At 49.3% G+C, this 13,291-nt stretch overlaps 1 protein-coding gene across 3 annotated transcripts in view; it reads left to right on the top strand.

Moving 5' to 3' along the window:
* Elk3 (ETS transcription factor ELK3) overlaps positions 1-13,291 on the top strand; it is a 67,278-nt gene that overhangs the window by 41,063 nt on the left and 12,924 nt on the right. For 2 of the 3 annotated variants that reach the window (XR_007833595.1, XM_051172679.1), the window contains exon 3: positions 11,058-11,861. Coding sequence is in view for 1 of the 3 variants with exons in the window: in XM_051172679.1 (XP_051028636.1) it covers positions 11,058-11,861 (804 nt within the window). In the remaining 2 variants the exon portion in view is untranslated. The remainder of the gene's footprint in view (positions 1-11,057; positions 11,862-13,291) is intronic. The other variant, XR_007833596.1, reaches the window with a different exon arrangement.

Here is a 13,291-nt window from a genome sequence, read left to right as displayed (position 1 = left end):
CAAGCTGCTGTAACAGATAACTCTAGACTGGGTAGCTCAAAGCAACAGAACTTTGTTGTCCCCAGGAGGCCAAAAGTCTGAAGTGAGGCTTTAGGTGGGCCCCTGGATGGCCTCAAGGAAGACTCCCTCTCCTTCCAGCCCTGGTGGCTCCCAGCGGCCCTTGGCACTCTATAGCTGTATTCTCCATGTGCCGGCCTCTGTCTTCTTCACATGCACATCTTTACTGAGTGTCCCTATATGTCCTCTTCTCATAGGACACTGCTCATTGTACTTCCTGCTTACCCTCCCCCCCAACCTCAACACCCTTGGCCAATTTCATCTGCGGAGATCTTATTTCCAAATAAGGTCACATACTAAGGTTGTGAGTAGGCACCGAGTTCTGGGGGAAGGAGGGTGGGGGGGGGGGGGGGGGGGGGGGGTGAGGATACCATTCACCACACTGTGGGAGTAGAGGATGCTTCCCATTTGGAAGTAGCTCAGGTTGATGGGGTTAAGGAGCCTTTTATAAGTGTTCCTTGAGGGGCAAATGTGAGAGGACCTTGCCTAAAACAAATTGGTAGCTGATCCTAACCAGCTGCTTCCAGCCCCTGAAAGCTCACAGGCAGGCTCGCGGCTGAGGTGAGGCAGGGCCTGCCACACTGCACAGCTACGTGACACTTGGAGGCTTACCTGGCTACTCTGATTCTGTTTCTCAAAGCCTGGGCATTTCCATAGGAAAGCATCTCTTGGGGTTTTTTGGGGGGGTGATTTCTTGGTTGAGGACAGGGACCATTGAGCGTGGCTCCCGCACGCATTGCGTTCTGACTTTGGAGAGGGGAGACTTGAGGGTTTGAGTCAGGAGAATGAAATCAAGCCTCTAGTCTGGACATGACCTCACATGATGAACTTCTGTGGGGTGTTGCCTGGGAAGCCAGTGACTTGGAGCCATGCCACCCCGACTGCTAGACTGTGGGAGCCCAGCTCCAAGCTTTGGGGCCCCTGTCTCGGAAATGGGCATTTGAGTGTGGAGAGGGTCCCTCATAGGCTTTACAATGAGGTGCCACCCAAGGGCTTTTGACTGCCTCACAGCAGAATAATAAGACCGTGTGCTGTAATGATCACTGTTGGCCGAGCAGAATCCAGGCACTTTTAGCCAGGCGTGTTTCAAGGACTCTGGGTGCAGGGTGCTGACAGGTATGTGCTCCTAAGAGCAAACCATCTCATACGCTATTTTCCTTTCTGTTTTAGGCAAACTGAGGCCTACAGAAGTTGAATGATGTTCCTAGACTATACCAAGTAGGGAGGCTGGGGTTTGAACCCAGGTCTGGCCATACCAGTGTTATTTCCCGTAATGTTGGTCCATAGGTGCTAGCCTTAACTGTGTGAACCACACCAAGCCATGTGTACTGGGTGTTAGTTGCCTGTCACTCTAGGATTACGAGGCCCTAGTGCCTCATGCCAGGGTGTCCCATTAAAGCGGGTGCCTCCCTGCCGCAGAGATGGTTGTGACTATAGGATGTGAGCCTCCTTGCAGGGAGCCAGAAGGATTCTTTCTTTAGCAAGGGCCTTGCTTCCTTAGCAAAGAGCCAGTTCCTAGGCCCCTGTCAGCAAACTCCACCGCTGCTCTGGAATGCCGTGGGTTCCGTTGCCTTAGCAATAGTAGCAGCCTGTGGCTCTAGGGCCGCTGCCTTCTAGAAGGCGGTGTGGTTGCTGAGCAGAAGTGTCTCAGGCCTGGCTGTGAGTATAGCCCAGTTTAGACTTCCTATGCAGTTACAAGGCACGTGACGTGGGCTCAGTCCATTTCATGTAGAAAATACAGATTACAAAAGAATACTATAATCGTGGTTACATTTTATTATCCATATTTTAAGATTTCTTCTTTTCTCCTCTAAGCATGCATTCATATGTATATGTATGCACATATATATGTATATATATTTACATTATATGTGGATGTATATATTAACATTATTTCATTGAGATGGGGGACAGCCCCTGGGTATTATAATTTTTCACAAGGAAGTGAAAACACGGTTGTTTTCTGAAATAGTGACGAGACCCAGGCCTATGGCTGCCCTAATAATTAATTCACCTCTCTATGGTGGAAAATGAGGTCAAAACTCTTGTCTCCACAATAGTAGTGACTCTTCACTTCTTCATCTTTAAAGCAGGCGGGTCGTGTGGACCTTGTAAAGTGGCCGGGCTCATGGTAGGTGGTGGTCTGTGTGTGTGCTTGTGTGTTCATTTACTCTTCTCTCCCACAACTCATTTCATACTAAGCATCTCCTGGGAGAATGTACCCCGTGGGAACCCGCCATCCTCTGTCTGTTAGCATACAGGCCTCTGGTTCCCGTGCCAGGGACCTCAGCGACAGGCCCTCGGGGCCAGCAGCCTCTAGTGGTCTTCCATTGGAGCCATGGGCACCATTAGGAAGCCGGGCTGTGCCTCCTCATCTGGCAGCACATTTCCTGCTTCATGAGTCATCAAGCAGCAGTTGGCATCTTCTGGGTGTCTGGTTCTTGTCTGCACCTCCTAGGACCTGATGTGCAGTGTCTCTGCCATAACATCTCTGTGAATCTCGGGATTCATCAATTTAGCAGTGGATCCCTGAAGGCCGCTGCTCTTGCCCACCCTCCCCAGCTTCTCCCCTCCAAGAATTAACTGGAGTCATGTGAGGTTTTCTTCATGGTGAATGTCAGTATATATATGTGTGTGTGTGTGTGTGTGTGTGTGTGTGTGTACACACCAGATGTAATCTGCCTGCTGAGCCACGGGCCATGTTACCTAGAACTGTGAATAAGGCAAGCAGAATATGCATACCCATCTTGGAGGTTCATATTGACCATTACACTGTCATCCACACTAGGAGCAGGTAGTGTTAATGGATTACTATTGGCTAAATGGGAATAGAAAAATAAGAATGATAACACTAAAGCTGAGAAATGATGTGGTCTTTCCCCGTGTCGATTTCTTTATTGGGCATTTGGCTACAAGCTTTAGGCGGGTAGGTCAGTCCACTCTGTAGATGAGGATGTCGGGTCTTATGGCTGGAAGGAGACCGGGTGGCATTGGGACTTAATCCAAGCACAGCCTTGCAGGAGTATCCAGTAGGCTTCTATGGGAAAGGATCTCCTACATTGTCCCCTTTTCCCAGCTGTGCTCTCAGCACGAGGCTGGGAAAACCCCAGGTGCTGTAGGAAACTTCTGTACAGCTTTCCCTCCCAGCTGTGTGACCTGCTGACATTTCTCAGGGCTGAGCACAGCGCGGGGATGTGCCAAGGTCAGAAGACGGCAAGAGGCTGTGATTCTAGGGAGCCCTCAGAGTCGTGTTAGGGGAGCTGGGCCAGGAAGAAGGATGAGAAAGTCACTGAGAAGATGGGGGTTGGGTAACAAGTCTGAGCACACGAAAGTCTGACATGTTACCAGAGATCAAAACTGGGGTGCCGGACCGTGTCCCACACATAACACAAGTTTTAGAAGCTCTCAAAGGAGGTGTGACATTGTAGGGGTATGCACGTGGTGTGATGGTATCTATGTAGAGGGTTCTAGCTTAAGAATGCCAGGAGGTGCTGGGTGTGGTGGCACATGCTTTTAATTCCAGCACTCAAGAGGTAAAGACAAGCTAATCTCTCTTGAGTTCCAGGGTAGTGTGGTCTATACAGCAAGTTCCAGATGAGCTAGAGCTACACAAAGACACTAAGACACTGTCAAAAACAAAAAACAAAAACAAACAAACAAAAAACAAAACCAAACAAAAAACCCCGTGGTGGAAGAGGGTGTAGAAAGACTGTAAGAGCCAGAGTTTGGAAAACATTACTGCAAAGGCATCTTCTGAACATGGCCAAAGCACTCCAGAACTGTGGCTGTGGCTACCTGTACAAGACTGGGCCCCACCTCTTGCTGAGGGACTGTTGATAGTTACCATCTGCTCGGGCATCAGTGGTCTAGCCTCTGATATGCTGCCCACGCCCCAGGAATTAACATCCCTCCCACTGCTCATGCAGGCAGCACTATTAACACCAGTAGAGCATGCTCACATAGGAAAGGCTAGGAAGAAGGAGAAGGCCTTCAATGGTAGGAGCAGGGTCGGGGGGGGGGGGGGGAAGGGGGGGGGGGAATGGGGCGGGGAAGGGGATAATGGGGAAGGAGATAGACTACAATTCCTAATAGACATGTATGAAACCATCCAACAATAGAACTATATAGTTATAAAAATGGGGGGCAAAGCACATGTAGACATACATATGTATGAGACACATGTATGAAATTAACAGCAGCCACTGGCTTCAGCGAGGGCCATTGATCTCTATTGTTAAATTCATGTACTATACAAATGCTTGGTGAGCTTATTTGAGTATTAGTCTAATATAACCAGGAGTGCAAATCCAATCACAGAAGCATCTGTTACCTAGTGCTATTTGTGTACACACACACACATATGTGTGCATAGTTATGTAGGTATATATATATATATATATATATATATATATATATATATATATATATATATATATATATATATGTTCATATATATATTCAGGTCATAAAGGTTTAGGGAAATTCTCATCTATTCCCTGCACTTAGACGCAATGTTGAGAACTCAGCAGACACAGAATGGAGGTGACTTAAAATGATGTGCCCATATTGAACGTGTGTATGCTTCTCTCCGTGTCAATATGGACCATGCACATAACACTAACATTGAGTTAAGGGCTAGGAGGAATATGGAGATGGTTTAAGGTATATGGGAGGCTGTGCCCAGGCTATCTGCGAGTCCTGGGTCACCTTATGTAAGACATTTGAGCATCCGCAGGGTCCAGATGCCAAGCACTGCCGCCCAGACAACAGGTATGAGATGGTGGTATTTGGGATTTTTTTTTTTTTTTTTTACACTGGCCCCTGTCCTCTTCAAAGAGAGAGGGCAGCGTCCACACCCACATCTTTAAGCACAGTTAGGGACACACCTGGTCTTGCAGGGGAAATGGACGTCAGTTTGTTGGCAATGTCTGCTTTCTCTGAAGTAGCTGAGGGAAGTGGGAGGTGAGTTGGGAGAGGTGTCTTTGCCCTGACACTCTGTGCTGTTGCCTGTCAGGACTGCTCACAACTCAGGGTCCTGCACTAGTGAAGAGGCAGCGTCACGTGACGGTGAGGTCATTTCCAACCGCAACCTTCACTTGCAGGGAGTCACAGTTGTGGGCCTGCTGTAAGGGGGAATCTTGTCTCCCTTTCTCTGAAATTGCCCTTGTCCTCGCTGCCTAAGGCTCGGCAGAAAGGGTGCAGAGTTGGCTCTGGCTAGGCGTCACATTCCACATTTCATGGGAGAGATTACATAGTGGCTGGTTCCCCCACACAGAACGGAGGCAGAGGCCCGCAACTGTCTCTTTCAAACCACAGAAAGTCACTTGGCTCAGCTGGACACACACTGGTGTTTGTCAGGTTGCCAGGCAACAGGGAGTAACAAATACTTGTGTGTCTGGTACGGAAGGGGTGAAAAAGCAGACATTTTCAAAGTATCTTCTTCACTTACCGTAATAAGTACCCTACCCAAGTGCTTGTCTGCCTTGGTGCTGACTTTAAATTGTCTTCTACCCTGGCCAAGAGCCCGGAAAGCCAAGTATGGGTTTCCAAGTCTGAGTTGCTGATGGTGTGTAATTTATGGTCCATGGGCCTCAGTTTCCTCATCTGTCAGATGGAGTAATAATCTTACAGATGGTTAAATGAGCTACTAGCTGTTGAGTCCTTAGAGCGGTGTCCAGCAAATGTGTGCTCAGCAAACCCTAGCCGTTATGGCTGCCTTCCCTGGTTTCCTGGCCAACTTAGTAGGACATGCCCTTTTGGCACGGCCTGCAAATATGTATTCGGGTCCCTCTTATTCCTCGGATCTGCCCTGGAAGAAGAGAAAGAGCTGCTGATCTTAGCTGTTCCCCAGCCTACTTTTCCTCTCATGTTCTAGCTGTGGATACATACCTGACTTTCCATGACAGCAGACGTGCCTTGGGCTGCGTGGAGCCCGTAACGCACTGAGGAGCATCTCTCTGATGTCTGCACCCCTCCCTTCCTTCCCAACCCTTGCCTCTGTTTCGTTCTAGGCTTCAGCCCTTGCAGAAGCTCCCCTGTGGCTAAGGAGCCAGATGGACCCCACCCTGCAGGCTGGCCTTTTAAGGAGGTGAAGCCCATCCTAGGTCTAACGCCCTTCGTACGCCCCGCTGTGGGGCCTCCAGAGCCATGATTGTCACAGGCCTCCCTGCTGCTGGTTTCCTGGTTTGGGATGTGTGTACATGTACATGTGTGTTTGTGCGTGTGCACACACGCAGGTGCACTCAACTGTGCATGTACAGGAGGAGGCTAGAGGCTGACTTAAGGTGTCTTCCTCAATAGCTCTCTACCTATTTTTTTTTTTTTTTTTTTTTGAGACAGTGTCTCACTAAGAAACCACAACTTGCCAATTTGGTTAGACTGGGCAGTGAGCCCCAGAGATCCTCCTGTCTCTGCCCTTTCCTCAGTGCTGAAATCATAGGCATAGACCACCATGCCTGACTCTTTTTTTCATAAAATACTCTTATAATTTATTTTCCTGTTATGTGCATTGGTGGTTTGCCTGCATGTGTTTGTGTGAGGGTGTCAAATCCCCTGGAACTGGAGTTACAGACAGTTGTGAGCTGCCATGTGGGTGTTGGGATTCGAACCTGGGTCCTCTGGAAGAGTAGCCAGCGCTCTTAACCCCTGAGCCATCTGTCTAGCCCCCATGCCTGACTTTTTACATGGGTGCTGGGGAATCTGAACTCAGGCACTCATGTTTGCACAGCAAGCCCCTAACCCTTGGAGCCACCTCCCCCCAGCCATTCCCAACGCGTTTCCACCTTTTATCTGCGGAGCAGGGGGTTAGCATGTGTGGGTGTCACCATGGAGCAGCTGGGTCACACCCACTGTCTTCTGATGAGCGTGCATATTAGGCTCTCCACATTCTTCTTAGGAAACAGCTTTATGAGGCATAATCCTCAGCCTGTTCACCTGACTCCTGAAAGCGCCTGAGGCCTGTACCCAGAGGGAGCATTGCTGTGGCCAGCTCAAAGCCCACGCTTAAGGAAGCCATCCATTCATTCCTTCCCGAACCTTCTCAGACCTGAGTAACTGTAATGTACACTCTAGTTGAATGGTTTGTGCCCCTTTCTTTTGTTTTCTTTTTCTTTTCAGCTTTTTAAGAAAGTTTCACTGTGCAGCCCAGGCTGGTCTCAAACTTCCCACCCTCCCACTTCATCTTCCCAGGTGCCACCTCACCAGCCTGTGATGGGTATTTTCCTTACCGCACTGTTACAGTATTTCGTATCGGTTCAGCCTACAAAGCAAATAACTGACACAGGGAGACTGAAAAGTACTTTAAAGCTGCCCACACTTCGCCGGGCAGAGTCTGAACTGATTCTAATCTACTCGTAAACTAAACAAACTGCTCTAAACCTTATAACACACATTATATTCCAAACACTTGCCGCTCTGACCCCTGGGCCGGTCTGCGTCCAATTCTCACCATCCTCCTCCAACCGTCCCAAAACCTCTTCTGTCCCCAACCGTCAAACTTTTCTCCTCCCTTCCAGGAAGTCCCGCCTTCCACTTCCTGTCCTTCTGCCCAGCTGATTGGCCAAACAACACTTTATTGATGGCTGATACATTCACTTAGCATTCCTCCACACCGCACATTTTATGTAATCAGACGATGTGATATACATAGGGCACAGTGACCTCTATCCCTGTTGGAGCATGTCTCAGCCCTTCCTGCTTTTTTGGTGTTGGGTAATACTCCATTCTAAGTCTTTATCGTAGTTTCCTGTTCTCCGCAAACTGGAAGGCCTGTGAGTCAAGGGCCCAGCAGCCCCCCATCTGTGTCCACCTTTTAATCCCCAACCTGTTTTTTGAAGAGAGACTTATGTCTGTATTTATGTCTGTGTGTCTGTGTGTGTCTATGCCACATGTGTGAGTGTCCAAGGAAGTCAGAGGAGGGCGTCAGATCCCCTGGAGGGGGAGTTACAGGCCGTTGTGAGCCACCCAGTGTGGATGCTAGCAACCTAATTCAGGACTTCCCAAAGAGCAGCCTATGTGATCTCTTTTAGACCCTAAAAATGTCACTTTTACAACAGCCCTTAATTACTTGTTGGCTTACTCATAAATACAGTAATCATTCCTCTGATCTAATAATTTAAAATTATAGATTTTTCAAAAAAAAAAAAAAAAAAAAGTAGTCTGTGAGACTGGACAGTTGAAGCAACAGTTTCCCTGCTCCTTCTGTATAATTATTTAGGCTCAATCAATTCACTCAATTTAGATGAGTATTCAAAGTAGTTGAGAAGAAAAAAATAGTAAAAAATTCTTCCAAACAGGAAAGTATTATGAGCTATAAAGAAGACAAAATGTAATATATACATATATATATATGTACGTACACACACACACACACACACACACACACACACACACACACACACACACACACGATATAAACACCCAGCAGTTTTAGCAGCGGAAGCTCCATACTGCATCCTCCTTTATGACAGGAATAGCTTTGGGTCATGCAGGCCCGGGACTCCCATGCTTGATCTTTTCCTGTGGGGAGCTGGTTTTCCCAGCATGGTCGTATCTGTTCAAGGCCTGGTACTCTTCTCTGTTAGAGATGCCACTTGCCAGCCGCAGGTGGAAGCTTTTTGTTGCCCTCATTTCTCTGAAGATTTTCGAGCTTGGGGTGTGGGAGTGAGCTCAGCTAGAGTCACAGAAGCAGGGAGTCATGGGCTTTGGTGGGGCGAGTCGCAGGCCAGAACCCCCAGCACACCAGCCACCTGGTGTTCATCTGACCTGTCCCTAAGCACAGGCGTACCTGTGTGCTGTGCTGGGCAAGGTGTCTCTCTGGGGTCCATGTAGTGGGAATTCCTGGGCTGCCTAGGAACCTTGCATGCCCCCAGGGACTTTCTTCTTGAAAATCTCAGTCACGTGGCAAATGGATTCTCTCCTGTTGTTAAAGGGGTGGACAAAGTGTAACAAAGAAGCCAACAGGCCAAACCCCAACATGCCCATACTTAGAACAAGCCATGACCACCCCAAGGAGAGTCAGAACTTATAGAGACCTTGCCCTTGGGAGACTGTGCTTTCTTACCGGCTGTGTGGAGATGTGGAAAGACCCTGGCTTTAGCCCCAGTAGGTCCTGGCAGTGTGGGGGCTGTGGCTCCATCTCTATGCTTGCCTGGCTTGGCTGTGGGAGGATGCTGCCTTCTTCCTTCTATGAGGGCTGCTGTAGGATTTCTACAATGATGGCCAGACTTCTTGTGGGGCTCTCAATTAAAGTGCTTCTTCCTCAAATGATTTATTTTATTTATTTTTATTTAATTTAATTTTTTTTTTTTTTTTTTTTTTTTTTTTTGAGATGGGGTTTCTCTGTGTAGCCTTGGCTGTCCTGGACTCGCTTTGTAGACCAGGCTGGCCTTGAACTCACAGTGATCTGCCTGCCTCTGCCTCCCAAGTGCTGGGATTAAAGGCATGTGCCACCACGCCCGGCTTTATTCCACAAAGTTTAGGAGGAAATGGGGCTGGAGAGATGATGCAGAGGTTAAGAGCACTGGCTGCTCTTCCAAAGGTCCTGAGTTCAATTGCCAGCAACCACATGGTGGCTCACAGCCATTGATAATGAGATCTGGTGTACTCTTCTGGCCGGCAGGCAGAATACTGTATACATAATAAATAAATCTAAAAAAAAAAAAAAAAGTTTAGGAGGAAGATTTTGTAGGGAAACCTTTAGGGTTCTTTCCCCCCATAGAACAGTGCCAGCTGTTTGAGCCAGAGGGAAACTATCTTTTCTTTCCTGGAAGTACCTAAGGCTTCGAGTCAACCACAGGGCAAGGCCTGCAGTAAGCATCTGCCAGACAGACGTGGAGCTGGTAGGATCTGCAGGGACTACTCCCCCGGCTCCATTAGCCTTATAAAGCATAGCCTTCCATATAAAACCCACTTTCTCTTGGGCTGAGAACACGTTTGCTTTCATAGCGATTTTCCTTTTCATTTACACCCTAATGTTGGAGGGACGGAGCCTTAACTGAAGGGCCAGAAGAGGATAGTAGCTAGCGACTACGAATATGAGCCAAATGCCATAAATATCTAAGCAGGCAATCTGTTTCCCTCCAGTGGCTCTCCTGCCAGAAATGGCTGCCTGACAGAAGAAAACGTTGCATTGCTGAGGAGTGATGACTTACATTTCCCCGATGCTGTTTTTTCATTGCATTCTCTCAGCTGGCCAGAGGCAGGTCAGACCGTACCGTGTTAGGGTGAAGGAAATACTCCCTGGCCACATCTTACCTAATCTTGGCTGTGTGAGTCACTGCAGTGCTGAAAGTTTGTTTCCTTAATTCTTAGAACTTTTTCTGCATGTGTATGCGGCACACATGTGGGGCGTACGTGTATGTGCATATGCATGCGCGTGCGTGTGTGTGCGTGTATGTGTAGGCACAAAGTTGACATCAGGTGCCTCCCTCCCTTGGTTACTTACTTCCTGAGACAGGGAACCTTGCTGAACCTGGAACTCATGGCTTCAGGCTCACCTAGCTAGCCAGCTAGTCCTAGAGATCCCCTTTATCCCAAGTGCTGGCCACCACCCCCGGCCAGCTTTTACGTGGGTGCTGAGGAACTGAAGTTCACGCTTGCAGTTTATACGCCAAGCCATCTCCCCAGCTCTCTTTCCTAACAGTAAAATAAGAACGACAAAACCTGCTTGTGGGCTTTCTGTGCACATTACGTCATCAGCTGAAGTATGAATCATCCCAGCTCCACAGTGAGTGCTAACTCAGTGGTAGCTTTTGCACAACTATCACAAATAATAGGAGATGAGAAAGTGGCCGAAGGCTGGAGCCCACGCCACCCCTCCCGGTCAGCAGGGCCAGAGTACACATGTGAGCCTTCAGTCTCTGGCTTCGTCCCTCTTAGCCACCCTGTGGACATCACATCGGGACGTTGGTGTCTTTGCTGACAATATTCGTGCTTCTAGCACGCCCTCCTTCCTTGTCTCTGGCTTCACCCATTTTAAACGGCTGCCCTTGTATTCACAGAACATCATCAAGAAAGTGATCGGGCAGAAGTTCGTGTACAAGTTTGTCTCTTTCCCGGACATCCTAAAAATGGATCCTCACGCAGTAGAGATCAGCCGGGAGAGCCTCCTGCTGCAGGACAGCGACTGTAAGGTGTCCCCCGAAGGCCGAGAGGTCCACAAGCACAGCTTGGCTGCCCTCAAAAGCACAAGCCGCAACGAATACATCCATTCAGGCCTCTATTCCTCCTTCACCATCAACTCCCTGCAGAACCCTCCTGAGGCCTTCAAGGCCATCAAGACCGAGAAGCTTGAAGAGCCGTGTGACGACAGTCCCCCTGTGGAACAAGTCAGGACTGTGATCAGGTTTGTGACCAATAAAACAGACAAGCATACCACCAGGCCTGTGGTGTCCCTGCCTTCCACATCCGAGGCCGCGGCGGCGGCGGCGGCATCCGCTTTCCTGGCCTCGTCTGTCTCAGCCAAGATCTCCTCTTTAATGTTGCCAAATGCTGCCAGCGTTTCATCTGCGTCACCCTCCTCATCTCGGTCCCCGTCCCTGTCCCCCAACTCTCCCCTCCCTTCCGAACACAGAAGCCTCTTTCTGGAGGCAGCCTGCCATGACTCGGATTCTCTGGAGCCCCTAAATCTGTCCTCGGGCTCCAAAACCAAGTCTCCATCTCTTCCCCCAAAAGGCAAAAAACCCAAAGGCTTGGAAATCTCTGCACCTCAACTGTTGCTCTCCGGCACCGACATCGGCTCCATCGCGCTCAACAGCCCAGCCCTCCCCTCGGGATCCCTCACTCCAGCCTTCTTCACCGCACAGGTAAACACTGTTCCTGTGACCCTAGTGGGAAGCAGGAGGAACTCCTCCCATCCCCCCCAACCCCAACCCCCGATCTCCTCGAGATCTATCCCTTGGCCAGTGTCCCAAAGTCACTGTGTACACTGAGAGGCACACACAAGGAAAAGCTGGGTATCCTGGCAACAGAGGGCATTTGCTCTTTGCGACCCAGAGTAACCTCAGATAGATCATACACACGGGCAGCGAGGGTGGGGAGACCTCTAGTGACATTTGTACTTTAGGGGGCATTTAGGCCTTAGGAAGTTTTTAAGACATATTTTTCCTGGAGACAATTGGAAGCCATATGCATCCTGGTAAGAAAATCTGTGTTCACAGGTAACAGTGTTAGAGATATGTGTGTCATATTACCTTTAACAAGAAATACAAGGGTGACGTGCAGAAGGAAAGTCCCCAGCAGGGTTGCTGTGTGAAAGCTGAGGTCCCACCATGGGGAGAGGAAAGCAAGCTCAAGGAGTGCTGAAGTCGTAGCTGCTGCGAGCCCCTGGCAAAGGTGGCCTTTTCCCCTTCAGAAGTGTCACAGTAGTGTCTGGTTCAGCTGCAGGGCAGACAGGATAGGTGGTCCCAGACCAAAGCACAGTCATGCTGAGTTAGTAGCATTGGCCTAGATGCTGCCTCCTCAGCTTCCTAGGTGTGGGACAGTGGGCGGCTACTGTCTGAGCGATGCTGTTGAGTAACAATACATTGAGATGGTGGCCCTGCTACCCTACCTAGCCAGCTCCAATTAAGTGGCAGGCATCAGTATCCTGGAGCATGGTGGTTCCCTGTGGGATCCTGCTATAGATGGAATTCTGGGCTCTGCCTCTGTCATTGTCCTTGTTGGGCCCCAACAGCAGCCATCAAATTCTTTGCATATGCCAAACACTTGGCACACATCACACCCCTTGCCATCTGGGTCATGATAGCCCTCTGGTGTGGATACTGTTGTCATGGCAATGGCCTGGCTGAGGTGATTGGGGCACAGGGTGAAGTATCTTGACATGGTTCCATAGCTATTAAGTAGGAGGAATGGGTTTGGATCCATCTTTGTCTGCCTTCAGCATCCACTCTGAAGCAAAACACTCTCTGCCACCCCTCCGGGAGAAAAGCGGCTGCTCTTATCTTGACCAGCAGCCCGTGGGGTCTGCAGACCAGCTGCTTGCAACTCTTTCCTACTCTGCTTTGCAAGGCTTCCCAGGGGGGTGACATGACAGCCTACTTTTGTGAAGTGCCAGTTAAGAGCGGCATTCATTCCTGAGGAGGGGCCCAGGACTCTGGGAGAGGTTGGAATGGGCGCGCACGCACACACACACACACACACACACACACACACACACACACACACACACACACACACACACACACACACACACACACACTCCTAAATTAGCATCCCCTAACAAAGCAAGGTTGCC

Source organism: Acomys russatus, chromosome 31, assembly GCF_903995435.1.
Source record: "Acomys russatus chromosome 31, mAcoRus1.1, whole genome shotgun sequence".
NCBI lineage: Eukaryota > Metazoa > Chordata > Mammalia > Rodentia > Muridae > Acomys > Acomys russatus.
The sequence above is the reverse complement of the archived record's forward strand: the minus strand, read 5'-3'. Positions and strand labels throughout refer to the sequence as shown.